The sequence below is a fragment of the Fringilla coelebs genome, assembly GCF_963513975.1.
Source record: "Fringilla coelebs genome assembly, chromosome: Z".
NCBI lineage: Eukaryota > Metazoa > Chordata > Aves > Passeriformes > Fringillidae > Fringilla > Fringilla coelebs.
Window position 1 is genome coordinate 78,853,153 of NC_140031.1, and position 26,285 is coordinate 78,879,437.

Genomic DNA, 26,285 nt, shown 5'->3' on the forward strand with positions numbered 1-26,285 from the left:
GGGGCGCGCGGGCGCTTATCCCGCGGGAGCGGCGGCGCCGGGAGCGCGTCCCCGCTCCGCGCGTCCCCGGCCCGCCGGCCCGGCCGCACCGCAGACATGGACGAGGAGCGGGTGAGTCCCCGCGGGGCAGGGGCTGCGGGCCGCCGGGAGGCCGGCGGGGCGTTTCCCCGGCCTTTCCCCGTTGATTCCCGGCCATTCCCGGCGCTTGGCCTGGGAAGAGGCGCGGTGCGGGAGGGCAGCGGCGCGGGGAAGGGATGCTGGCGGAGTTGTGGGGGATTCCGAGTCCGCTTCCCTGCTGGGTGTGTCTCCCTCCTTCTGGAGACGTTCGGGTGTCGGCTGCTCCGTGTGAGCCTGCTCTGCCGCAGGGATTGGATTGATGCTTTCCAGCCCTGGCTGTTCCGCCGTTCTGGAATGAAGTGCTCCAGCGGTTGCAGAGCTCTTTCATTCTGTGTATTCCTGTCATAAGTAATTATGGTGCGTGCGTAAGCCCTTCTGTTTGCCGTTGATGTAATCTAGTGTTGAAGGGAGCTAATGCATAAAAGGGTTTTGTTGGGGATTTTTTTCTCTTTTTTTTTTTTTTTCTTTTCGCTGTGGTTGCTGCCCTGTAATTCCTTCCTTCCATTTCTTGCCATCAGCCCCCTCGGGGAACTCGCTGTAGGGCAGAGATGCGCGCACCCAAGCGTTGGGGCTTTCTTGAGCAGATATTCCTGTGCAGAAAGTTGTGGCTCAGCCTCTTGGCTTCCAGTCCCTCCGTGCAGAAGGGCTCCTCTGTGCTCTGTGGGTGCTGTGCTTTCCTCAGTCTGTCTGTGGGGCCCGAGTAATTTGCTGCTGGTAATGAAATTTACCGATCAGCGTAATTTTCTCTCGCTAAAGCCAAGCCCCAGCGCCGTAGGAGTTACTGGGAAGTTACTGAGGAAATTAACTGTATCCCAACCACAACAGAACTGGCTGTGGGTTCACAGCTGGCAGCCCAAGCCTTCAGCAAATCCAGCTCCTCATCCTAAGGGAGCAAGGCCCTAAATCACAAAACACTGTAATTCTATGTAACTTATTTTACATAACACTTATTTAGCTAATATCTCTGAAGGTGTGCTTTGGAATGTGAGATGTGAAATGCCATAAGGACTGTGCTGCTGGTAGGAACTGTCAACTTTGGGTCTGTCTGCCTGCTCCATGTGAGATTTGTCCCTCTGGGCGAGGAGTAAATGAGGAGTGCCCCTGTTGTGGGTGCTTCTGGCTGGGGTCGTTGATCATATTTGAATCCCAGAGGTTCTGGATGCAGCAGTAAAACTGCAGTGGATCTTGTGTTTTACTGTACCTTCTCTGCCAAGGGTTAATTTGGTAATGTCACCTGTACTGTATGGAGCTCTTCAAACTCTGGCAACCTCCCTGTGTTGACAAGTGCAGGAGTTTAAATTAATGGAAGCTAAGTAAGCCTGACCTCCTTGAAATTTGATCTGGATATGAAGGTTATAATGTCTCGTGATTTTGTCCTAGACCCAGGACTGTTTCAGAAACTGTTCTGCCTGCAGTCAGCTCATGAGCCTTCAGTAGGATCTTGAGCAACTTTGTGGCTTGCCTCTTTTGCAGCATTGCTGTGATTGTTTAATTTATAAAAAATTAGTTTTTATGAGGTGCTTGTCTGCTTTAAGAGGTGCCATGTCATGTTACTCACTTTCAAAACTGGGTTTTCTGTTTTTATCCACCTGACAAGACTACAAACTACATGTTGTAGGGCTTCCTTTTACTTTTTCTATCCTTTTTTACTCTTCATCCTTTGCTCATCCACACTCTTGCTTTACCAGTGGCATGTTTGGGTTGTTTTTCTTTTTTTTTTTTTTTCCCCTAGCAAAGTGCATTAGATTCAGAGAGGAAAATTAGGACACAAAAGGGAAAAGCATCATGAAGCTCACTGGCAGCAGCAAAAATTACTTCTGTAATAAACATTTCATAATGCTTTGAAAATCCATTTGAAACTGACCTCACAGAGGTCAGAGAGAAAGCTCAAAGAAAATTGGTTGTAATAGAATTCCGTGAAATACTGCATTCATCAGTGAGCAGTAGAATTAAATGTCCTTTAGAGCAGAAATACCAAGAAACTTTACTGGGCTTAGTGCTGTTGAAATTCTTCTATAAACTAATGTAGAATGTAGGCCTCATCTGCTGCTTACATTGGTAATGTTTCTAGAAGCCTTTTTTCCATTAAATTACACTGGCTTTTCAGAAATTCCCCTTAAAGGAAGAAGTGGAAATATTGGAGCATGTTTTTAATTTGGCATGTATGGTAGATCTGGAAGGAAATCTATTTATTGCTTATTAGTGAAGAGAAAATTATGTTGGAAAATAGAATAAGTGGTTCCTGAAAGCAGCCTTTGTTGTTCTGGTGTCTTGTGCATTGGTGTTTTAGAAAAATTCTCTCTAGTGTTGGTGGATACTTTTAAAGAGCATTCAAACTCATTAAAATTTCACCAAACCTGGTTGAATTTCCTAGCAGAGAAATTGGTAGCTTACTTAAAAAGAGCCTTAACAACCCATGTTTAGTCAGTTAACTGTAACTTTAGGTGAGAATCTTCTTTAACAGCTGGCTTGTTTGGCTGTGTGAAGGCCTTTTAAATGTTCCTCAGGTGTAGATGCTCCCCTTTACCCAGGATGTGGCTATAAAACCAAGCAGCATTGTTCAGCACTGCTCACAAGAACCCCTTTCCCCCGTGTGTTGCAGCTGAGTAAGCCCTAAGATCCGTGCTGAAAGAGGATTTTGAGTTTTCCGTGTTCATCCAAATTGACAGTTGTGCTCATAGGATCTAAGGCTTATCTCCAGGCTATCTGGCCTGTGAAAACAATTGCCTCTGGTCAGTGGTGAATGCAGAAGCAGCTGGCTGGACAATGGCTATTCATCTGGCATTCTGATGTGTACAAAATTGCCTTCAAACGTGCTCAGTTTTTGCCAGGCGAGGAGAAGGCTCAGTAATGAAGTGGTCAAGATTTTCTGTAAGAAGGGAAGGTCTTGTTTCTGTTCCCCCAGTCCAGACCTGAGTCATTGCTGTCTCTTCTGTTACCTCTGTATGTAAGACAATCAACACCTGTGATAAAAGCACTAAAATTTGGGTGTTTTTCCTACTTGTGGTTTAACTTCCTGAGTATGGCATTATTAAACAGGCAGGGGTTGGAGTACCCATAAATATCTCGTGGCAGATTTGTTGGCAACTGCCTGGGGAGGTGTCAGGGGAAAAGAGGAAGGAGCACAGCTTAGGGCTAATGGAGGAGTTCTTTAAATATGGTGTAGTGTTGAGGTTCACTGTGGGTGTTGTGAAAGGATGAAACATTTTTCTTGCTTTTTAGCAAACAAATATGATCTGGGTAGTACATGGTTATTGAGAAGCTGCTTCTGGGAGGGACTTCTGCAACATCCCTTTGGTGGTCTGCTTGTTTCCAAGGTGTATTTTATTATCTCCCTGTGCCTTGGTTTCCTAAATTTTGTCCAGTCACAACATTAGAATGAGCAATTGAAACTCCAGATCAGCTGAACAATAATGTATTAATTGAGACAATGTTTACCTGTTTTTTTTAAGTTAGATTTGCTTCTAAAACTTATCAGCCAGCCTGAGTTAAATTACAGGAAATTACTAGTTAACTCCTCATATTATCTTTGTTTTTACTTATATATCCTGATATGCTTTAATAATACACCTTTACTTAAAATTCTTGAATAATACAACTTGCCTTAATTTTATTAACTTCCAAGCATTGATGTGTTTTTGTCAAATTCTTAGAATATGTGACTAGCTGCTCAACAAAATTAGACTTGGTGGTCTTATTTAATTTAAAATAAGTTTTGACTTACTTTAATAGTTTTTCTGGCTTGGTATGTGTTTTGTAAGCTAAATCTACCTATTTTTGAACAACTGAGATGCACATCACTGAGATAAGCTTGGTTCTCTTTCTCAGCTGTCAGTAAACTTTCCTCTTTGAGGTCACTTTTAATTGGAATATAGAATTTACTCACCCGAAATATTTTCCCCCTTGTAGAATAAGTTTACAAATCACTTTTACAGATTTATTCTGCATGTAGAATAATCTGTCAGCATGGTTATTTCACAGTAGCTTCTTTTGACATGAGGACATCTCAGCTTTTCTTCTGGGTTCCCTTTTATCAGCTTTAAAAATTTTCTTTATTAGTTCTGTTTGGCTGCACAAGCACCAGTTTTGTCATCTAGAGAAGCTGTGGTGCCAGTGGGTATTTTGGTGCAGGTGACTTATGTAGAAAAACATGTCAAACAGTGGGGTGTCTTAAAGCAGGTTCTTGATTTCTCTCAGACTTAACACCTCAAGATCTTTAATGCTTCCTAGACATTTAATATTCTTTCACTGTCTTGAGAAAATGCCTTTTTTTGATCCTGTCAGAACTGAATTTGCTGCAGCTGGAATGTCTGTGATGAGTTTTCATGGGTGTTTAAAATGGTGATGATTTGAAAAAAAAATTGCATGACAATTTTTTACAACTTCTCTCACTTGTTTTTGTAATTCTAGGAGACTCTGCAAAGGATTGTCAGTACCCTAGTGAACAAAAATGATGAAATTCACAACTTCATTGACATGCTGAACCATACAATATCAAATGTTCAGGTATTTATTTTAAGGTTCATAGCATGTATCTGAGAGGGGGGCACCTTTGCACTTTTGTTAGTTTCAAACTGTGTAATGTCTAAAGGATGGGCTGTGAGAATCCAGTTCAAAATACATCTTCATGTTGGAACGAGATAGAAGAACATTTTAATTTTTAAGTGTGTCTCTGGATGACAGCTGTGGTGGCCTTGCATTTTGTGTGAACAGGTTTTGTAGAACTTCTTTTGTGTCGGAAAGATAATCTTTAATCTGATGCAAGATCTGAGTCTCCCATTGGTGGGAAATAGTCTGTATTTTCAGACTTCTGCTCTGTTTGGCAGACTGAAAAATGATACTTGAGAGAAAATTCTTTAGTCTTTCTGTTTTCACCAGTTTCAAATTGTTGAGCTCAAGTTTAGAGTTAGGTGTTGTTGTTAGAGCATCTGCATGAGGATGAGGTTTAGGTTCCTTCCACCTGTCAATCAGCCAAAAGTTGCTTCATCCTAAAGCTGAGTCAGGTTGGCTGCAAAAATGGAAATTATCCAGCAAATCTTTAAACTGCCTTCTTAAGTGCAGTTTTCAGCATCAAATGAAATATTTTTATTTGAAACTGGGCAACTTCCTCCTTCCAAACATCTAGCAATCCATATACAAGTGTGCAAGGAAAATCAAGGCTTTTGGCATGGAACAAAATTGCCAAGTGTGCTGGTTTTGTGCAAGTTTCAGAATCATGGAATATTCACAGATTGCAGCATTCAGTTCTCTACATCCATCTCCTGATGTAGAGGCTTAGGAGGCTGTTAGATCATTCCTAATATTTTTTCCCTTTTTGATAAGCTGAGAAACAGTCACAAGGTATCCAGTGGTCATGGCAAGACGTGTGTAGGGAATTTTGAGACCTTCAGTTTCTTGGCATTGTTTCCAGTGTAAACAGCATTTTCAATTCTCCTCTCAGGTAAACTCCTCCAATGCCATCAGTGAGCTGGATGAGGAGTTTGATGGTCTGTATTCTGTCCTACATGAGATGAAGGGGAGCATGGCCAACACTATTCAGCAAGAAGAAGCTCGTAAAATTCAAGCTCTGCAGGTAAATAAATAACTCCTCCTGAAAAAAATTTGCAGCTGCAAAGAAGCATTTTAAAACTTCCTCTGTTCCTGTTATGCTATCCACCTTTGTTACACAGCAATATTGATTTTCAGGGTTGTCTTGTGACAGTTCCAGAGCTGGTAAAGTCACTGTCTTTTTCAAGGCTATTGCTACACAGTCATTCAGTGATGAAGTGCAGTCCTGTAAATAGAAATTGTAGTGCACATGAATATAAGTGTTTATTTCTCTGCTTTCTGAAACCCTGAAGCTGGGGGAAACAGGACATTGAAATGAAATCTGGCTTTTAAGTCAGACTTCAGCTTCCTCCCCTTGGAGTTGTGGGATGTGCCAAGTATCACTGTGCACTTGTCAAGCACAGTGAAGTGAGGGCACTGTCAGAGGCCTTGGTTATATAAGGGAGTAAGTTGTCACAAATGCATAACAAATTCATGTGCTTCCTGGAACTGGTGTCTCACAAACTGCTGTTGTGGTGGGAATACATCACATTTTTCTTTCTGTTTCTGGTTCAGGATCAGCTGAGCCAGTGCAGCCGTGCCCTGGAGAGCTCAGAAGAGCTGCTGGAACTTGCTGTGCAGTCGCTGGACATAAAGAACCCTGTGGAGCTCTTAGAGGTAGAAAACATTGACTGGATGTGTGTGAGACAGGTGCTGTCATCTGTCTTGATTTGAAATATCCTTTGCATTACTCTCCTGGACACTGCAGATTTACCAGGTGTACTTAGAGTGAGGATAGACAGGCATAGAAAAATACTGCTCTGTTGAAAAGCCAAGTTAAACATTGTAGTCCTGAATTCTTATGCAATTTCTGGTAAAACAAGTTGGCTTTTTTCTTATTTAGGGTGACAGGGAGGGAATACAGTGCCTTCTGCTGGGCAACTGTCATTGTTAATCAAATTTGCACAATGACCCCCAGGAAGGGAGGGTGGAATAACATGTATCTAACTGGAAGAATATACTTGCAAATTAAGGAAACAGTTCCACATATCCACTGAATCAGTACAGTCATGCTTGCTACAGTAATCCTGGTGGTAGCAGTGGGATCAGCCACACCAAATCCAAGGCCCAATTACTTTTTTTTCTCTCTCCATTTTAATGGGAACAAGGACACAAATCAGTTTAAAAGAGCTAGGGGGAAAGCTGTCTTCTGGTGTCAGTTTTACCTTTTGGCTGCATGTTTGTGTGCTGTCGTGCTTTCTGGGTCTCAGCTTTGATTTGTTTGCCTCTAAGAGCCACCAGTTCCTAAAGAGTATTTTTCTTCAGCTGGAGTTGTCCTTTCTGTCTCGTAGCAAAAAATTAATTTGGCTCTTGAGCTCTGTGCAAAACACAGCTTTGGCTTTCTTGGAAGTTGTTCTATTTCAGATCTCTCTAAGGCTTTTTTTTTTTTTCCAATCAAACACACCAATGAAAGCTGCCTGAGCATTTGCTGGGGGAAAACCTCTTCAGATTTGGAGTCTGAAGATTAAGATACTGAAATCCAATTCAGTGAGCTCTAATATGTAGGATTTGATACTGGTATTACCCTTGTGCACTCGGGGATGACATGTTAAGGTAATATTGCCTTGGCTATTAGGCAGCTAATTCTATTGCTCTGCTGGTAGGAGTAGCAAGTGTTCCTGAGGGGGCAGCTCCAGCCCTGACTCTTGTATATTCACAAATTTTCCTTGGATATTCCAGTAAATCAGTTCAGGAGCAAGTAGCATAAGATTATTTTAATTTTTTTTCCCCTATGTTATATTTTTGTGGCTTTATTCTTGGAGTTGATTTACCTGGAAGTCAAAAGAACATGAGTGGCAGATTGCAGGGGGATTCAGTGTTTAGGTAGGATGTGATCAAACACTGCTGGGCAGCTCCTGTGGGATGAGCTGGTCCTGCTCTGCCAGTAGCCTGGAAACAAACTAAAGTCAGTGAACTTAAGCTGAGAGTGTCTTGCAGATGTTGGGTCCTGGCTACCTCATACTTTACAAGACATGGAGATGAAACCCAGGGATTTTGTTGGGAAGTATCTGTTTTATGTCATGTAGGAAAATCAGTCAGTAATTCCTACAGTAACTTTGTTTTGAGGTAAAGCAAAGCTACCTCTTAAGCTAAATTATTTCTAAACACTTGTTTTGGTTTTTTTCTGCTTCCCTTTTTAGGAATATATAATCAATTTTGTAGCAGGGACAGCCTGATTTCCTATTTATTTTTCTCAGTGTGATTTGTATTTAGTGAAAAATTTGGAAGTTCTCCACTTTTTACTTCAAACTGGGAAGCTGCCTGATGATTCTTGTCTCTTTGAAAGGGAAAATAATTCAGCTGAATGAGCAGCTGGATCAAGGAGCAGTGTTGAAGTAAGGCTTCAACAGACACAACCAAGCCCTCACTACTTCAGCAATAATCTTTTCTCTTAGGTTTGCAGCTCCTTTTGGTGAAGGAGAGAGATTTTTGTCTTTCAATATGCCAGTTGATATTTGTCTTCTAAATGTCATCACTTCTGCATCTGCTTCAGTGCTATTATTTGAGAAGAGCTACTTGCTGTTATTTTTGAACGCAGACATACAGAGAGGGTTTTATTATACTTTTCAAACAACACTTCCTTACTTTTGGAGGAAAAGTTAGAATTACTCCTGTTTTTTCTTACTGCTCAGGGCATGCATCCAGGGTATGTAGTTCAGCAAGTCAGGCATGGTAAATGCCACAAATAAGCACTTAGTTTCACAGAAAATACCATGGCAGTTAAATGTTATTGGCTTGGTCCTGTAGCTCTTTTAAAAAGCCATGGAGAGTAACTAACTGATTTAGAGAAATCTGAAAATACAAAGTCACACTCAGAAAGCTGAGTAATTTGGAATTGGTTTGGTGTGGCTCTGGAAATCAGGTTTTTTCCCCCCCCCCAGATGTTAGAGTGTTGCTGTGCTAACCCATGCTATTAACATGCTTCACAGGGCAGTTTATTTTGAGGAAAATGTTAAAACTCGTTTTGAACTTCAAATCTGAGCAATGCAGCAGAGATTGTTCTTGGCCTTCTTGCATGTTACAGCCATTGATACTTGCATGGAAATACTAACTACTTTCTCTCTCTTCTCCCTGACATGCATCAAGGCTGCCAGACAGATCAAAGATAGGTACAGTACAAAATCTATGACTTTTGTGTCTTTAAATTAATCTTATCCTTGAAAATGCATTTACTGTAAAAGGGTCATAGTCAGCTTTAATCAAATTGATTGACTCTTTTCTAAGTTTTAGTTATTACAGCTTTGGAGAGGGAACTAAAAACTTCTGTGCTGCTCATGTAGTATGGTTTTTCCTGGCTTTCTATAACTTTAAATAAAAAGAGATTTTTGATGCAGGGAAGTAGAGCTCTGCATCAGCTGCTGCAATTATTGTCTTTGAGTATATATGTATATCATTATTAATAACCTTATTATTAATTCCTCATGGCTGAAATTTAACAATGTTTCAAGCTGACTCTGCCCCTTTTAGTTGTGAGAGAATCTTGTTGGGTTTTTTTTTGGTTTTCAAGTACTTAAAGACTTTTGCTAGCTAATTTTTCTTCAAAATGTAAAAAGTCTTGTAGCTGTTTAAATACTTCTGGTGACACTGGTACCAAGAAATAATTTCTGGTAGCTTTTCATTGACCAATTGTTTAAAAAGCAAAACTTTGCTGTCTCACAATCAATACTAAGGCTATTTTCTTCACTTGGAAGAATGTTAACTCTATTCCAAGAGTATGACCTTTTTGTTCAGAAAACCTTCTGTGATGTATATAATATTTTGAGAAGCAGCTCACAGGATGTTGTTGCTTTTTTGGACCGAATAGGTTGGCTTTCAATGTTCAGGTTTTTCAGTGAAGGCTCTGATTTACTAAATTCTCTGAACTTCTGTGTAAAATGAGTAATTGTTAGAGTTTAATTTAATCTTTGCTTTTCCAGAGGTAAAAGTTTAGTATCCTTAGCAGGTCAGAGGGAGAGTGGATAGTGTCAGTGATGGGACTCTTTAGTACTTTTTGTCAGTAATAAATATCCTCTTTGGGTTTCTTGAAATTATCACCAAATCCTTTGTGGTTCTCTGTCCAAGACTGGTGTCTGAGCAGAAGTTAAAAAGTTGTCTGAAGCCCGCTGTTCCCTGGTGTTCTCTTGCTGCTAATCAGAGGATTATTCTTCCTTAAAGAGAGATTTTCTCTACCCATCTGGCTGAGCACTGATGTGCTAGGCAGCCCGTGCTGAATTTCAGAGCGTGAGCTTTGTCTTGGGAAATCAATTGAATTGTCTTTCATGATGTTCAGCTCAGTCTCATAATTGTCTCATACCCCAGAATTACAAAGCTCATCACTCCTGACTTGCATGTATCTTTGATATTAAACTCCATGTTTCCTCTTCTTCCACACGTCCAGATTTTTTTTGGTTTTCAGTGTTCTTTGATGTATCTGTGGTTAGCATACAATCTCTTACATACTGGTGGAGTGCAGGAAGGAATATGTGTTAGGTGTTCTAAGGGTGCCACATGTCAGTGGATGTAGAATGGATTCAGGTCTTGGCAGTTGACTTTTGTGGTGTATGTATTACTTTGTAGTTGAGAATCATTTTTTTGAAGGAGGAGTTGGGATCTCTGTGTTGTCTGAATCAGTGTTACTCAAAATCTGCTTCATGCCCTGGTATCTTCAGAGTTAGAGAATTACAAGAAAGCCTTGTTTTGTATTGGGATTTTTTGGTGGTGTGGTTGGAGTACAAAAATGCCTGGGGAGTGTTCATAATGGTAGTCAGCTAAGATTTCAGGAGTGGAAATGGGAGCTGTGCTTGACAGAATCCCAGGAAGGGTCAGGTTGGAAGGGATCACAGTGGGTCATCTGTCCCAATGTCCCCGCTCCAGCAGGGTGATCCCAGAGCGTGTGGCACAGGGTTGTGTCCAGGTTCTGGAATATCTCCAGTGAAGAGAAACTGCACAGCCTCTCTTGCAGCCTGTTCAGGGCTCAGTCACTGCACAGGGAGGGAGTTCTGCCTCATGTCCAGCTGCAATTTCCTGGGATCAGTCCCTGCCCATTCCCCTGGTGCCATTGTCCCTGCAGAGTGGGACCTGGACCCTGCTCTGCCCCTCCCTGCAGACAGGGACACCCAGGGATGAGGTCTCTCTCAGCTGGGGCTCCTCTCCAGGCTGAGCAGCCCCAGCTCCCCCAGCCTTTCCTGGGGAGGGAGATGCCCCAGGCCCCTCCTCACCCCCGCAGGCTTTGCTGGCCCCTCTCCAGGAGCTCTGTGTCCCTCCTGCCCCAGAGCCCAGAGCTGAGCACGGCACTCCAGAGGTGCCTCCAGGGCTGGGCAGAGGGGCAGGATCCCCCCCTGACCTGCTGGCAGTGCCCTCCCAAGTGCCCTCCAGGATCCCCTTGTCCTCCTTGTCCCCAGGACACTCTGCTGGCTCAGGGACAGCTCTTTGTCCCCCGGGACCTGTGGGTCCTTCTCTGCAGAGCTGTTTGCCAGCAGATCACCCTGGCCTGTGCTGGTGCTTGGGGTTATTCCTGCCCAGGTGAAGGACCTTGCATTTCCTTTGTGGAATTAATGTTCTTCAGTGTTTAGTGTATCTTGTAACATTGGTCTGGTGCTTGCATGTTCTAATTTGCAGCTTGAAAAAGCTCTTAATCCCCTGATAAGGTGATAGATAGATATAATATCAGTATAGTCACCTTGCTAATTTCTGTCTAGAAATACATGAACATGATCCTGAGTGTGCACTACTTCAAACTTTTCATACTTGCTGAATTTATGTCAAGTGATGTAAATTTTGTTTTGTTCCTAATCCAGGTTTTTTTGTCACTAGTAAAAAGTCTTAAACTCATCTCTAGTCACCTCCTTAGTATTTATTTGCTTAGTAATATGGAACAGCTGGTAGCTCACACCATTATTCTGAGACAGTCACATTAGCAAAACTTTCTATTTTGAGTGTGCTAAATGGTAAACAATTATGTGTTAGAAAAATGTTCTAACCTTTGATCGGTAGTTTGACGTCAGTAATACAGATTGTCTGATTGCTGTTTTGGAAAATGAGATACAGGACTTGACAATGGGAAATACATTTTGCTAATGCTGTTTTCTTGGCTTCAGTGTCACAGTGGCTTCAGCATTCCGCCTCTCTCTGAAACCAAAAGTCAGTGACAGTATGACTCATATGATGGTGGACTTTGCCCTGGAAAAGCGGATGCTCCAAGCTGTGAAGTTTTTGCCAGGTAAAAACCATATTCAGTGAGTTGATTTTGTTGCTATGTGAACAGCTTGCTATATTTAAACCAACCAAACAAAAGAAAATTGCACCTCTTGCACCCTAATAAGCAAGTTTTTCAGAGTATCTAAACTAATTCTTACTCATTGTGTGTTAAATTGTATACCTTGAGGATGAGAGTTTTTTAGTTTTATTGTGTTAATTTCTGCAAAGACACCATTTTGGAAAACAGTATTGGTTTCAGAAGTGAGAGTGAGTCTTCTGGACCACATTTTTTTATGAGTTGTTAGTTCCTCTGTACTCGGTGAAGTTGCCTGAGGTTTCTTAGGACTGTCCATGCCAGCTTGATCCTGACTGACACCCCAAAATCCTGCTCATGTGCAGGAGTGTTATATGTGAAACTGCAAACTTACACGTTGCTTACAAGAGTGGTGACAGAGTCTGAAATACAGGTGAGGGACAGTCCACTATACAGTGATACTACCATATTACAAGTTGTGCATTAATCCATCTGTTCCTGTTTCACAGTAAACTTGGGTGCATTAGACCAGTGTGTATCTTTCATGCCTTTTTAATCCTGTTGCTTTCCAGTTTAAAGCACTTTGCCCTTGGCTGTTACTGAGAATATATTGACAAGAACACTGCTGGCAGGGATGTAAAGTTGTTTCGTCTCTAGGTCACAAATCCAAATCTGTTAAGGACTTGGCAGCATCAGTTTCCATTTCTGCCTCATGTGTTGCAGATACAGTATGTGGTAGCAGCTGTAATACATGACCACTGTTATTCCTAGTGGTCATCTGGCAGTGTCCAGGCAGAAATTCACCTTCTAGTCTTGGACTCTGGGTGTCAATCACTGCCCTGCATTTCACCGTGCATGTGTTCAACAGCAGTGGGGGTGCAAAGATATAACAGCAAGTGTGAACAAAGTTTTGCATTTAGATAAAGGCATTATTTTGTGTGACTCTTATACATTTTTCCTTGTCAAATATATAGGGATTTGAAATGGGCTTCTGATTTGTTAACAGGAAAATTGACTGTCTGGATATCAATCTTGCTTTTTCTACTGTAGTGCCATGCTTCCAAATTACTCGGACACCAAAAGCTCAATTGAAAACAATAAAACTTTTTTCATTTCCTGCAGCAAAAGTCTTCCTTGCATGTCCTTTAGACTCTACAAATAGTATGTAAATGCCTTATTTTTCAAAACTTTTTTTCCATAGACTTAAGTGCTCTTTGGTTTCATGGAAGTAGAATTTTGTTGCCTGTAAACAAAACTTCAGTCTTAGTGGACCTTAAGAACTGTTTCTCCCCCTCCTTTCAAGGCAAAGGAGTGAAAATAAAGGAAAACTGGGTAACTGAAGAGAAACTAGTGGAAAATATTATTGTCTGTAATGATGAAAATAATTATAAGTGATGCTGTGTGAGGGGTGCAGCTGAACCTATTTTCCACCAACATAGGAACAGAAGTTTGCTACTTGGTGTTCTTCCTGTAGGGTCATATTTTTCAAACTGCTTGTCTTTCTGCAGTCCCTAAAGCTCCAGAGATAGATGTAGCAGCATGTCTGGTTGCTGACAACTGCATAACAATATCATGGAGAATGCCTGAGGAGGACAGCAGAATTGATCATTTTGTGCTGGAGTATAGGAAAACCAACTTTGATGGGCTCCCTCGACTAAAAGGAGAACAGCGTTGGGAGCTGGTTGACTACATTAAAGCTACTCAATACACATTATCAGGTAAAGGTCTTTTATACTTCAAACCCAAGAATATTGATACAATTCTTTATGCTTGGAAGTTTTGCAAAACACCCATTCTTCAGCGTGTAATGAAGCTGCCATTATATCACATCAGTCATGGGTGCTTTGTACAATAACAGTTTCTGTCTTTGATTTTGACTTGGAGGTTTTATCAAAAGGTGTGTGTTAAATGAAGTTCACACTGGTATTCAAGCATGTTTTTTGCAGATTGAGATAAATGAAGGACAGCTACGTGGGCATAGATCTTAGTCTTGTAGGAGCCATCAGTAATAAACACAACTTCAAATTTGTAAACATTTGCTTTGTAGGTCTGAAATTTGATACAAAATACATGAACCTTAGAGTACAAGCTTGCAACAAAGCTGTGGCAGGTGAATACTCTGACCCTGTGACTCTGGAAACCAAAGGTAAAGTTTGAAAAACTCCTGAACCTTATCTGTGGTGAAAATCCTGAACCTGTTATGTTCAGTCTGCTTCTGCATGAGCCCTGCTGAAACACTTCCTAAGTGGAAAGGGAAACAACTGTAAAGGATTAAGAAGCTTATTGGCACAAAGCTCTCCTTTTGGCATCCAGACCCTGAAAAAAATGGGGCAGTTAATGTCACTTTCTCCAAAAGCTTGGCATTGATTGCTTTGACCTGTGGAGTGACAGTCCCATGTGCTGCTGTATGATGCCAGCATACAGCAAGAAGAAGGATGAATGTTGTGGGTGACTCTTTGGGCATCTAAACAGTTGGTGTAATTATCCTGTTATTAGTGGCAGACAGCATTCTGTAACTAGAAGTTGCTGGAAAGAGTTTCCTTGACTTTGTAGCTGCAGTTTCTATTCACTGTCAATATTTAAAAAGCTGGCAGATTTGAATTGCCTAAGGTGTGTAGTCATGATGTTAGTTGATTTGAGAATTGTTAGAGTGGCTTCCTAACATTTTGTAAATAAACTGAAAGAGAAGTTTTTTGGAAGGGATGTTTTGTGACAGAACACAAAGCTGTTAAGGTGAGAGGGTGATCCTGAGGTTTGGTTTACATCCAGGTCTGGTATAAAGGGCAAAATGACTGTTATCAGCGAAATAATTTATATAAGTACAAATTCTCTTCCTTTTGAATGTTATTTCATAAGAATAAAGCTGTATAGAATTTGAATGAGCTGATGGGCATTCTGGTGACTTTTCTATAATTATTTTAATACTCTTAAGCAACAGTCATTGTCAGAGACATAGGATCTGTTTAATAGCCATATAATTCCCTAGTCCTGTACCAGAAAAGTAATTCTGGTTTTGATTGTCTGGGCAGTCACCATGCTTCCCATATTATTTTTGTTATTCCTGGGTGAACACAGTTCACTTTCTTTAATAATCAACCCACAGAAAATCACTTTCCTTGTCCATATGCTTAACCTGACTGTTGTTTACACTTGTGCATTTTTGAGCTCTAAACTCTTAAAAATCTCAAGTATATGTTCTTTCAGGGTCAGACTGTAATATCTGATGATATCAGGACGTTTATAGAACAGTCTGTAAATATATTTAGGAAATTCAGTCTGTTGCATTAGTTTTTTTGATTCCAAGTGTCAGACTGAAAAGCTGGGGTTTTCATTATGCTCAATAAAACTCTGCAACAATTTTACTACTGCTTCTATAATTTTCTCTGAATAACCATTATACCATTTCACTGTTTTCTATTTTGTCTTGATCAGCATTTGTGTTCAGTTTGGACAGTACTTCATCTCATCTGAACTTGAAAGTTGAGGACACCTACGTTGAATGGGATCCTACTGGAGGCAAAGGCCAAGAAAAAATAAAAGGGAAGGAAAATAAAAACAGGTAAGAACTCTGTTTTGTAAGTGTCTGGTATATCTCATCTGGCAGTTAAAGGAAGAGGGCAGGGGTGAATTAAAGCACTTGGAGACAGTGGGACGTGAGAGGAATTTTATTCAGAAGTGTTTCTCCAGAAGAAATGTTAATTTTTTTTATTTCCCTTCCTCTGTCACACTGATGTAGAGGCTAAACTGTGTCATAATTGTCAAATAACATTTATTTATTTTAAAAATGCATTTGTTAGGGTATCATTCAGTGTACTGAACTAAGGTGTAGTTGCGATGAACTGATCTTGGCTACCCACCAGATGCCCACTCACCTCCTCTATGGCTTCTTCCTCTCCTGGTATCAAAACCTTGCCACATAAGGCCAGGGCAGTAGATAAGGTAAATGTGAACAGGCAGCTGATGTAATTCTGTGTTTACTAGTGTTGCAGGTCAATTCTGGTCAATAGACAGCATTTCTACTATAAAAAAAGTAAGGAAAGAGCTGACTACCTTGCCTTTTTGAGAAAGAAGAGGTTAAATAAAACTGGTGCTATATATAGGTGGTATCTGAATTTATCTCAAACCCTCATTGGAGGGGAAAAAAGTAGCAATAAAACAAAACAGACAGCAAAAGATAATAGATAATGAAACATAACTATTGTGGATGTGGCAGCTCTAAACATACTGCTTTCTTCCAGGAAAAACACTTAAGTTCAGCAGAGCTCTTGGTAGATTTGTTAGACGTCTGCTGTGCTGAGTCATTGGATAAACACTGTTGGAAGAATGTTTAACTCTGCCTACTCTGGCTGAGCCTTGAATATTTCCAAGGATGAAGAATGTGTGGATGAGGAATGTGTTAACTTGCTAGCCCTCTGTTCCAGGCCACTTTTATGGGAGGGGAGGAATATCCTGGTACCTGACTGGAATCCCCTGTGGTGCAGTGACTCCCAGGTGCTTCTCAGCCACTGGTGTGACCCCTGTGAGGACAGCCTGGCTTGATCTTCTCTGCTCCCCTTCCTGTTACCTCATTAAAGACAGCAGTTGGTTCTTGTCTTCCTCAGGCAGAGCAAACCCCACTGTCTTCCTGTGCCCCAGATTTAACTGTGGTGTTGGCTCTCCACAGACCTGCTCTGGTATGTCAGGGTGTAAATTTGAGGAGCCCAGACCTGGACACAGCTGTCAAAAGGACAGGAGAAGTCACTTGCCTTGGGCTCCTGGTCACTGTGTTGGGGCTACAGGCTGGTGTGGCTGTCCACCTGTGCCACGAGGGCACAGGGCACTGTTGATGTCAGCTTCTGCTTCCCAGACTCTCAGTGGCTTTTCTGCAGATCTGTTCTTCCCTTGAGTGTCCCCCAACCTGCCCTGCTCTGTGTATTTCCCTCACCTGGAGGGCTGTGAGCCTGGTGTCCGGCTGGATCTGTGCAGAGCCCATGGCCCCACTCCCAGTCTGTGCCTCACCTCTTGGGCTTTGGGAATGCTCTGTGGGAATGGGTCCACATAACTGGCTACTCCCTCAGCCACGGTTTATTGGCTTTCTGTAGTCAGAGTTTGAGATACTTTATGAACAAATACATTCTCCACAGGCATATATTGCCAGCAGTGTGATAGAATATCTTCTATTGGCATTTTAAAACTGGGGATATCTACTGTAGTGATAGAACAGTTCTTTAATGACTACTTATTTCTGTCGACAGTGGCCAGAATCCTCTGCTGAAGAGCAATAGAAGGTGATAATATACCTCTTATTCCTAGGATTTAGCACCTAGTTTTGTTGGGAATCTCTGCTACTTTCCTTTGCTTGATGTCATGAGAAACAAATCTAATAGCCTTTATCAGTAACAGTGCACATGTGCATTTAGAAGTTATTTTGCAGTTTAATTTGGATTCATAGAGATTATATATTCTCCAGTGACTGGAAGAGAGTCTTTTTGGAAGGATTCATCCTAATGTGTATGAAACCTGATTTGCAATGGCTGGAAGGGCATCATGTGTTTTAATGTTAATCCAAAGACCCCTGTTACTTACAGACATATTGATAACACCTTGGCAAATTTTTTACAAATATGATAAAATCTCCTTTCTGAGAAATTTAAAATAATTTTTTTTGTTCTTACTTTTGAATCTCAAAAACCTCTTTGCTTCTGAACTTGTGCTGTAGCTGTTACTAGACACCAGAAGGTAAGAAGTAAATGTTTTTGCATGTTTGAAGAGGATGAAGCGTATGTTAAAAGCTTCATGGCAATTCCAATTGCAGGACCAAGTGTTTGAATGAGAAGTCCTTTTTTTTGAGATGTAAAGTTAGGTAAACTATTCTCCTATTCTTTGGGCAGTTGTGGTTTTTTAGTGTCACATGTTTTCATTGTTTTCCTACTGAAATAGGCCTCTTTGAGAAATTATTTTCCTATTTTTGATATTGTGCTCACTTTTGCTGATTTAGAAGTTGTGGGAGCAAAAGAAGTACCCAGGATCCTAATTTCTTGCAGGTTTTAGTCCTGTTATTCATCATTTATTCACCCCTGTTATTATCAAGTGGATCTATATCTGATTTGAAATCAGAAGTAAAGAAAAGCTTATGTAAAAAGCAAAATAAGCTATTGAAGCCATTCAGTTTCAATTGTTCTACTACATAAATTATAGCAATTTGTGCTAAACTAAATTAAAAAAATGTCTTGGAGATGCTCCTACCTGCTCAGCTCAGGGAATTTTACACCTTGGCCTCTTTGTAGCTGTTAGTAGAGAGCTTCCCTAGTTCTTGGCTCTGCTTTGGTAGAAGGACATGGTGACATGTTCAATTTTGCATCTCAGACTGATCTTTTCTAGCAAGGGATTTAGATGAGCTTAGTTCTTGTAGGAGGCTTTTATTGTCGCCTGAAAACATCTGTGGGATGTCTGCATTAGAAGGGAAGTTGAAGCTGACTCCATAGGAGGTGGGGGAAAAAATCGTAGTATAGTTACTTTAAACAAAAAATGTGTAGTTTTGAAGAGTTGGAAATACACAATGGCAACAAAATTCTTAATTATCTTTCATTTATAAGACCATAAAAAAGCCTCTCAATTTCTGATCTCCTTCCTTGACCTTTCTTCTCCAGAAGAGAAGGCATGTTATATGGAGTGTATTCTGAAACGGATGAGGAAGTGGGGACTAATTGCAGTGCTGTAGGTAACAATCCTAAACCATGAGACAAGAATATCTGGCCTCCGAATATTGGAAGAAATGTGTCAGTTACTGGCTGATAAGGACTGTGCTCTACTGGAAAACGGGCACAAAACTGACTTCCTGCTATGAAATTTTCTGCCTTTCATTGGAAGGGAGATGTAAGCACTGTGGAGGAAAAAAAGCCTGAACAACTGTTTTTTTGCAGCTTTTATGTCAAACAGTCAGTGTAATTTTCTGAACTGATAAAGGCTATTAAATTTTGAGAGGACAAAGCACATGCAGTGGCCATTTACAGACTTGAACATAGTAAATGATACCAAGAAGCTTTCTTAACCTTGAGAAAATTCTAGCAAAGTGCCTGCATTTTTCTTATTGTGATTCTCTAAATGGCCACATTGCTACATTGCTTTCTGCATAGCCCATTTGTACTGGGTCTAATAGAAAATTTTCAGCAGCATTTGTTGGGAATGTGAGTGGATGATGTCTGATGCACATGAAGCAGGTTGAAATCTGCAGAGTGCCTCCCTCTGAAATAATGCTTTAATTCTTGGCTTTGCTATTTTTTTTTTTCATGCTATCACTTGCTAACTTTTTCCTTTGGTAAGTAAACTGCAGCATCCCCCATATTTACAAAATCCAAAAGCACTTGATGTGGTGCACCTGTACAATGTACACTTAACCCCTTTGTGTATCTCTTGTGAGCAGTTTGGAAGCATAGTTGTCTTCTGTTACATGCTAAATAGTAATGCTCAAGTAAACAGCTTTTTCATCACTAATTTTTTGTAGGCTTCTGTAAATGGAATTTAAAAATTTGTCATGAATTAGATTTTAGCATACCTACATCTGGCAGCTTAGTTTCACTTAGCTTTTGATTCCCATGTGACTTTATTTTTGTGGTGGTAGTAGGAAAAAGGGACATGTCCCAAACCTTTATGGAATGGTTTTTGAGAATAATGAATGAATTGGAAAGAAAACAAGCTGAACTTAACAGTATTAATGGACATAAAAGTAACAAGTAGCTTTAGCAAATTGTAGCTGAAGGAGCAGCTGGAGAGAAAACTTCTGTAGGTAATATTTCTTCCAAGGCCAATGTGTGATTGACTCCAGAGGATGAGAAATTGAAAATTACTTCTCAATGTATTTCAGAGACAGACTTTGTACTTTTTTTGGGTTTTTGTGGATGAAATTAAACTGTAAAACTGTACAGCTATTTCTGGGAAGTTAGAATTCTTTGCTACTGATGGCCTTCAAAGTAGTAAGCAGATGTGATTTGCTGTCTACTGAGAAATATTTCAAATAGCCCCCGCTCAGTTTAATGGTTAAATTACTGGTAATTATTTCTGAGGGCCTAACCGAGGTTAAAAAAAGTCTGAAAACCTCATTAGGTTAAAATTATTCTTTTATACAACTGATTGCTCATTAGACTATTCTCCATCCTAAAGTGTTTCATTCAAACCATGTGCCACACATCTGCTTTTCCTCCCCTCTGTTTCCATTCTCAGCTGCCTCTGAACCTGTACTTTTACAATATTCTGTATGTTTTCTTCTGTCACCTCATCCCTCTCAGCTGTTGTGCATGCATGCTGTTAGAGGCATCAACTAATGTGCCATTTCTAGAGTGTTTGTGCGTGTCTCTTGCACCTGATGGGCTCAGGGACACCTGAGTGTGCACTTCTGTAGCTGTGCCCAGGTTTTGAGTGGTTGATCTCTCCTTCAGAAGCAACACAGCATCTCCGAAGAGATCCACTAACAGCCCAAGGGCCTCGGCGAGGGCCAGCCGGGATCGCTTTGCTGGGGAATCCTACACAGTGCTGGGTGAGCTGAACTTGTTTGCTCCCTTAGGAAAGGGCAGATCAGGCAAGAATTAGAGGGAAAGTTTGTGATTGTTCAAGGCTGTGTACTCAGCATTGTCCTGCCCGGAGCAGTTTGCCCTTTTAACACCAGAATTTTGCATCTTCAACTCTGCTTTGGATTACAAAGCTCTTAGTGACTGACATGCACTGCTTTTAAACACAAATTGGTGTTAAATGTAGCTTGTTGTAATAAGCATAGGTAAATGCAGTCTTATTATTCTGTTTTATGTTTATATTCTATTGAACAATTTTCTTGTTCCTTATAGTTCAGATTTCTTTGCCTTAAAATAGAGAAGACATCACTGGTGCCTATTGGGAAGGCAGCACTGTAAGGTGCACTCAACTGTAATTAACTACACTCAGTTGTGATTAAATGTATTTCTGTTGTTAGGAGACACTGCTGTTGAAAGTGGACAGCATTACTGGGAAGTGAGAGCCCAGAAGGACTGCAAATCCTACAGCGTGGGAGTAACTTACAGAAACCCAGGGAAGTTTGACCAGCTGGGAAAGACTAATTCCAGCTGGTGCATCCATATCAACAACTGGCTGCAAACCACGTTCTCAGCAAAGCATAACAACAAGGCAAAGACTCTAGATATACCTGTCCCAGACCGAATAGGAGTGTACTGTGACTTTGATGGAGGTAAATTTCTTCTTAGGAGATTTAGTAAAAACAGTTAAGTTACTATTTCTGTTGAGCTGGAGCAGTCCAAGGCTGAGGAAGTGCATTGCTTCCAGACTGATCCAGTCTTGCATGCAAACACAGACCCTAAGTGCTTGTCATGTCAAATAACAGAGTTCATCTGTGTAACAGAGCTACTGAAATTCAGTGAAAATGGTGAATTTACACTCTTGAGACTGCACTTAGTGTCCTGGAAAAGAATAATTTTTTTTGTACAAGTTAGGCAGCAACTGCATCTTAGCTTAAGCTATGTTTAAGCTGAATGTCAACTTGTTCCCTCTCTCTCTCTCTTAGGTCAGCTCTCATTTTATAATGCAAGCTCAAAGGCATTGTTACACACCTTCAGAACAAAGTTTACCCAACCATTGCTACCAGGCTTCATGGTCAGTATCTACAAAATCTTGCCGTTTCTAGCACTGAATTCCGTTTTAATTGTTTTTTTAAAGAAGGAAACTGCAAGCCCTTGGTTTGTCTGACTAGTAATTTTTAAAAGGTTTAACTCCTCTCTCTTGGATGTTGTGTGGTGCTTACAGTGACACCCCAGCAGGACTCTGCACCTGGATGTCTCAGCTGTGTAAACAGAAGTCATTAAATTTGTGTGTATGGAATTAACAGCACATTGCAGTGGCTGAGGAGCCCACTGCAATAACTGATCTGAACTGATGGAGTCCAGGATGCTCTGAGCCAACAGAACTGGTGTCATGGGACAGAACAGCTCCCAATTCTTTCCAGTGGGGAAAAAAGTCTCCACCTTTCACATCTTTAAGAGCTCAGTGGGATTTTCTTGCCAGTCAGTTCAGTGCCCTGCATAACCTTTTTTGTCACTCTAAGATAATTGGCAGCAGCTTTCTGCAGTGTTGAAGGCTTAAACCTTGCCCAAAACACACAGGAGAAGGATTAGTTACTAATGTTTTCCTTTAATTATTTAAGTAATTAGTTAAGCTAATTTGGGAGGCGTCAGCTGTGTTGTAAGGTGCTATCAAGTGCATCATGCTTTGGGAGCAGGGTGTGTAGGCCTGGGATTATAACAGATATAGATTTTTTTCATGGCTGTTTATTTGCCTTGCTGATCCTTTTCAGCATATGGGGAAAAGAACAGCTTCAGACCTACTGGGATACATGTGTTAGCCATGCCCTAGCATAGCAAAGGCCGACTTGTGTAAATTCAGTTCCCAAGTCATCTGGGGAAACAGTTGCTTGCCGAAATTCAGGCTGTCCCTCTGCACCTTACACAGCCAGCCCCTCACAGAGTGACAGCAGCCTTAGTGACTGAACAGGACAAGTGAAAATGACAAACTACTTAATTACAGCTCTCAAACTTATTTATAATCATGAAAATGTGGCATTCTTTCATCTGCAGAATAGAAGTTGCTGGCACCTGTGCCCCTGAAACTTCTCAAATTTTTTTTTTCTTTGCAATATGTTTATGTTGACATAATTATAGCATGACATGACAAAAATAAGCACTGTTTTGAGGCAATGGAGCATAATGAGAGAGGTGCTTTTTATTGTCACTCTACTTGCTGCTGGCACATTTGCCTTCAAAGAACTCCTCTAGTTAGGAGCAAGTGATCTGAGTACTAGGTCTTTGTTATAAACTTAATTATGAAGCATGGTATGTGAAGCATCTTAGACTTTATGGACTTAAAAATCAGCATGACTGTGATTGGAATGTTTTACAGAGGGCTGTGACAGAGGACATGCCGCTGTGTTTGTGCTAGTTAATTGTGGGATGGGAAGAGAAAGATGTGTTTGGTTCATAATACAGACTTTTTTCTTCTCCCCCCCCAGATCTGGTGTGGCGGGCTCACAGTGACTACTGGATTGCAGGTGCCAAGTGCTGTGAAAACGCTTCAGAAGAGTGAAAATGGATTGGGTGGTTCAACAAGCAGCCTAAATAATGTTGCCTAGTAATGTCTGTTTAAAACTTCTCCTGCTGAATGTTTTGTTTTTCTGTGTAGCTACTACTCACAGAAGCTTGTGAGCATTGGATTTTACTGGGTTTGCTACCTTCTGCTGTTTAGGGCCTGGGTACTGATAGTGCAAAGGTTTTGGGGCTAAAGTGTTAGGAACCAGTGCTGGGAATCCAGAAAATGTCAGAAAGCTGAACTGTTGCCTATTTAAAAAAAAAAAAAGCCAAGAGCTGTTACTATGTACTTTTCTAATACTGTATTCAAGCATTTTGTTACAGACTTGAATATTAATTTTGTTATAAATACTATTCTTCTATGAAGAATATAGCAAATACAATTTTTTAGCTCTCCTAATGCAAATTACTTAACTGTGTATTTATTACTAGGCTTCCCATTAGAAGTTGTGATTTTTGAGATGCATTTTGAAAACAGACTGATTTGCTGGCCAAGCCTGGCAGAACACCACAGCAGTATGGTTACAGAAGGATATTACAAGAATGTGTAGGCCTGGTATGAAGAAACAGGAAGAGCAGGCTGTGGCTATTTCCCCTAGTGGTATAAAATCTTCGTATTTTCCATGGGTAACTCCTTTTTAAAACCATGTGTATTGATATTGGCTCCTGTATGTCACCATTACATTAATTGCATTCTGATTACATTAGAAAATTAGAGATATTCTATTGCCTTGACCCCCATTTGCAAGCCTAGTAAAACAGTAGTCAAATTATTCATAGTAATGGGAGAGCTAAAAAAAGAAAAAAAATCATGTTATATTCTTCGTGGAAAAATCCCAGCTTGTCAGTGGGAATTACTAGGTTATTACAGGCTTTTTTAATCTGCTTTCTTCCCTCTAATCAAGCCGAGGAGCCTATAAATAGTTTTCAGGTACACTCTTGAATCAGGTGTTTCCTAACTGAAGATTGTTTTCTGGTATCACCTGAAAACTGTTATAAATTCATGGTCCATAATGATTTGGCTCATTTGCTGCTGGGCCAGTATATTTGCCTTTTGTGTATCCTTTAGCCCATAAAACCATAAGCATCTAATCGTGTTAAACCTCAATATTACCAATGGCTCCTTTCTGTCCATCACAATTTCTCAAGAGAAGGAGAAATTCCTTCAGACGCCTTCTAATAAACTGGCTATGATGTTCAGTGAAAAGTTAAAAATTAACAAGGAAATGTGATTACCTGTTCTGGGAAGTGTTATTTTTCTTGAGGAATCATGAAGTTGACAGGTTGGCTGAGCCCTAAAATGTTTATTTTGTATCGGGAACTTGAGCATCTCTTAATTATTTGCATTGTGAACTTGTAATCTCTTTTTGCAGAGGAAAGTACAAACTAGTTTTCCCAGTTTAACTGTACCTTCTTCTGCGTGTTCTGTTGCTTGGGCTTTGGGACAAAGATACTCAGAAGTGACGTGGTTCTTGGTCAACAGTGTTTGAATCTGCTTCACACATTATCTGCAGGTGTTACTGTTATGCAAATACTATGTGTAAAAACTTTTTCTCTTTCCATTTTACTGCAATGGACACCTGACTAGGAGTTCTTGGGGATAAATTGCTACAAACTCAGTTTTGCAGCCAGTTCTAGTCCGGGGATATGGTGCCCAGGCACCAGGACAGACTGGCAGCTCCTCATCACCACTCATTCACTTGTCTTGATCTTGGGTGTTCAGCTGCAGTTCCTCTTCAAATTTCCCTCTGTGGAAAGAAAGGGGATGTTTACAACCAGCTAATGTGTTGTGAGAACCATGAGTATTATCCAGCCCTCTACAAGAGCATTTAAATTATGCAGTTGTTTTTTTTGTTTGTTTTTTTTTTCTCTTTTTAGCAAGTTGTAGTGTAAGCTGCAAGGTGAATTTGACATGCACCGATGTAAAAATGTCATTTTTCTTTTAACAGTTAGCTAGAAGAAAGCTTGGGAGGGTTTCATACTGTGACTTGTGACTTTCAAATTTTGGTTTAACTCATTTCCTAGGTGTGAACCCTAACATGTGACATTTCACCCTTAAAAAGATGGATTTGTTATATAATAGTTTGCACAGATGTCAAATTTTTGCTGCTAACATGTAGTCCAGTTGTTGTTAGTAAATGGGGATATGAAGAATTGCCTTAAGCACTTTAGATATTTTTTTTTTTAGACTTTTTTTTTTCTGAACTAGTGTCTCTCCAGCACCCATCATCATAGGAAGATGAGCGACACCACACTGCTCCCAGTGATGCTTTTTGTTGCAGTTGGTGCAGGGTTTGTGCTTGCAGCTGGACAGGGATGCCTGGAGCCTGTGGAGTTACCTTTTCCTTTGTGAATCCACTTTCAGGGATTTGGAGAGGTGTGGCTCTTTGGCAGTGGATCAGATTTTTTTGAAGGTCTGTTGTTCAATCCACCAGGCTTATTTACTCTGGAGTCAGTACTGCATGGTGGCAAAACAGGAGTTTTCTGCTCTATGACCAAAAGGAGATGCTTAATTTTTTTCTTTTTTCCTTTTTTTTTCTTTTTAAGTAACTACTGCTGGTATTCTGGAGATATTTTAACTCTGAAAGCCTGACTTTTGAGGAACTAAAGGTTTTCCTTGAGGTATTCATACAGATGAGCATAGCTGCTATTGTTCCGTGGAAAAGTAAGAACTGTGTTAACCGCATCTAGGGATGTCAGTGTCAGACAGGATAATTAAAAAAAAAAAAAAAAACAAACAAAAAAAACCATCTGGGGATATAAATGCTTCTGCAAATACCAAACAGGCAGAGCAGAGGTGGCAGGTTCATTTTTCAGAAATGCAGGAAAAGCAGAGTGTAGAGTACAAATCCCGTTTCCTCACCCCTCCCACGTCTCAGACGGAGACCGGCGCAGCCACCTGGGAGCGTGTTGGGCCTGTCCGTGTTTTTATTTTAAAGGCGTGCGGGGTGTTGGATGGACGCTGACCGTGACTTGTGTTGTTGTTGTGCCCCAGCGTCGCTATTTTTCGGTGTCCTGTGGCAGGGCCAGCCTGGCCGTGGCTTTCCTTCGGAGCAGGTCCCGGTGATCCCTGGGCCGCTCCGCGGGGCCCCTGCCCGGAGCCCCTCGCCGTGGAGGGGAGGGGGAAGGGGGGGGTGCCGCCCGCGTGTGACGCGATGTTTTGTACTAATACAGAAATCTGCAACCCTGTGTGTGTCTCTCCCCGTGTCGTTTTACCGCCGCCTCGTTTTGGGGGGATTTGGGGCGGTTTTGGGGCTCCGGGGTGCGCGAGA

At 41.0% G+C, this 26,285-nt stretch overlaps 1 protein-coding gene across 3 annotated transcripts; it reads left to right on the plus strand.

Annotated features, from left to right (window-relative positions):
- FSD1L (fibronectin type III and SPRY domain containing 1 like) lies at positions 1–26,196 on the plus strand. Of its 3 annotated transcripts, none has more exons than XM_084225234.1 (14): positions 1–111; positions 4,528–4,623; positions 5,558–5,689; positions 6,220–6,321; positions 8,791–8,813; positions 11,781–11,902; positions 13,423–13,632; positions 13,962–14,060; positions 15,347–15,473; positions 17,149–17,181; positions 20,329–20,426; positions 20,856–21,107; positions 21,441–21,529; positions 22,938–26,196. In XM_084225234.1, the coding sequence occupies exons 1-14, from the start codon at positions 97–99 to the stop codon at positions 23,055–23,057; spliced, it is 1,518 nt and encodes a 505-aa protein (XP_084081360.1). In that variant the 5' UTR covers positions 1–96; the 3' UTR covers positions 23,058–26,196. The 3 variants fall into 3 exon arrangements, with proteins under 3 accessions (XP_084081360.1, XP_084081361.1, XP_084081362.1); XM_084225235.1 differs by having other exon boundaries at positions 20,332–20,426; XM_084225236.1 differs by lacking the exon at positions 17,149–17,181 and having other exon boundaries at positions 20,332–20,426.
- Positions 26,197–26,285: the final 89 nt, after the last annotated feature.

Bases quoted from the DNA above. Each gene is read 5' to 3' on its own strand.
- FSD1L (XM_084225234.1), top strand. The intron at 6,322-8,790 runs GTAGAAAACATT...ACATGCATCAAG, and splicing joins ACCCTGTGGAGCTCTTAGAG to GCTGCCAGACAGATCAAAGA. The intron at 11,903-13,422 runs GTAAAAACCATA...GTCTTTCTGCAG, and splicing joins AGCTGTGAAGTTTTTGCCAG to TCCCTAAAGCTCCAGAGATA.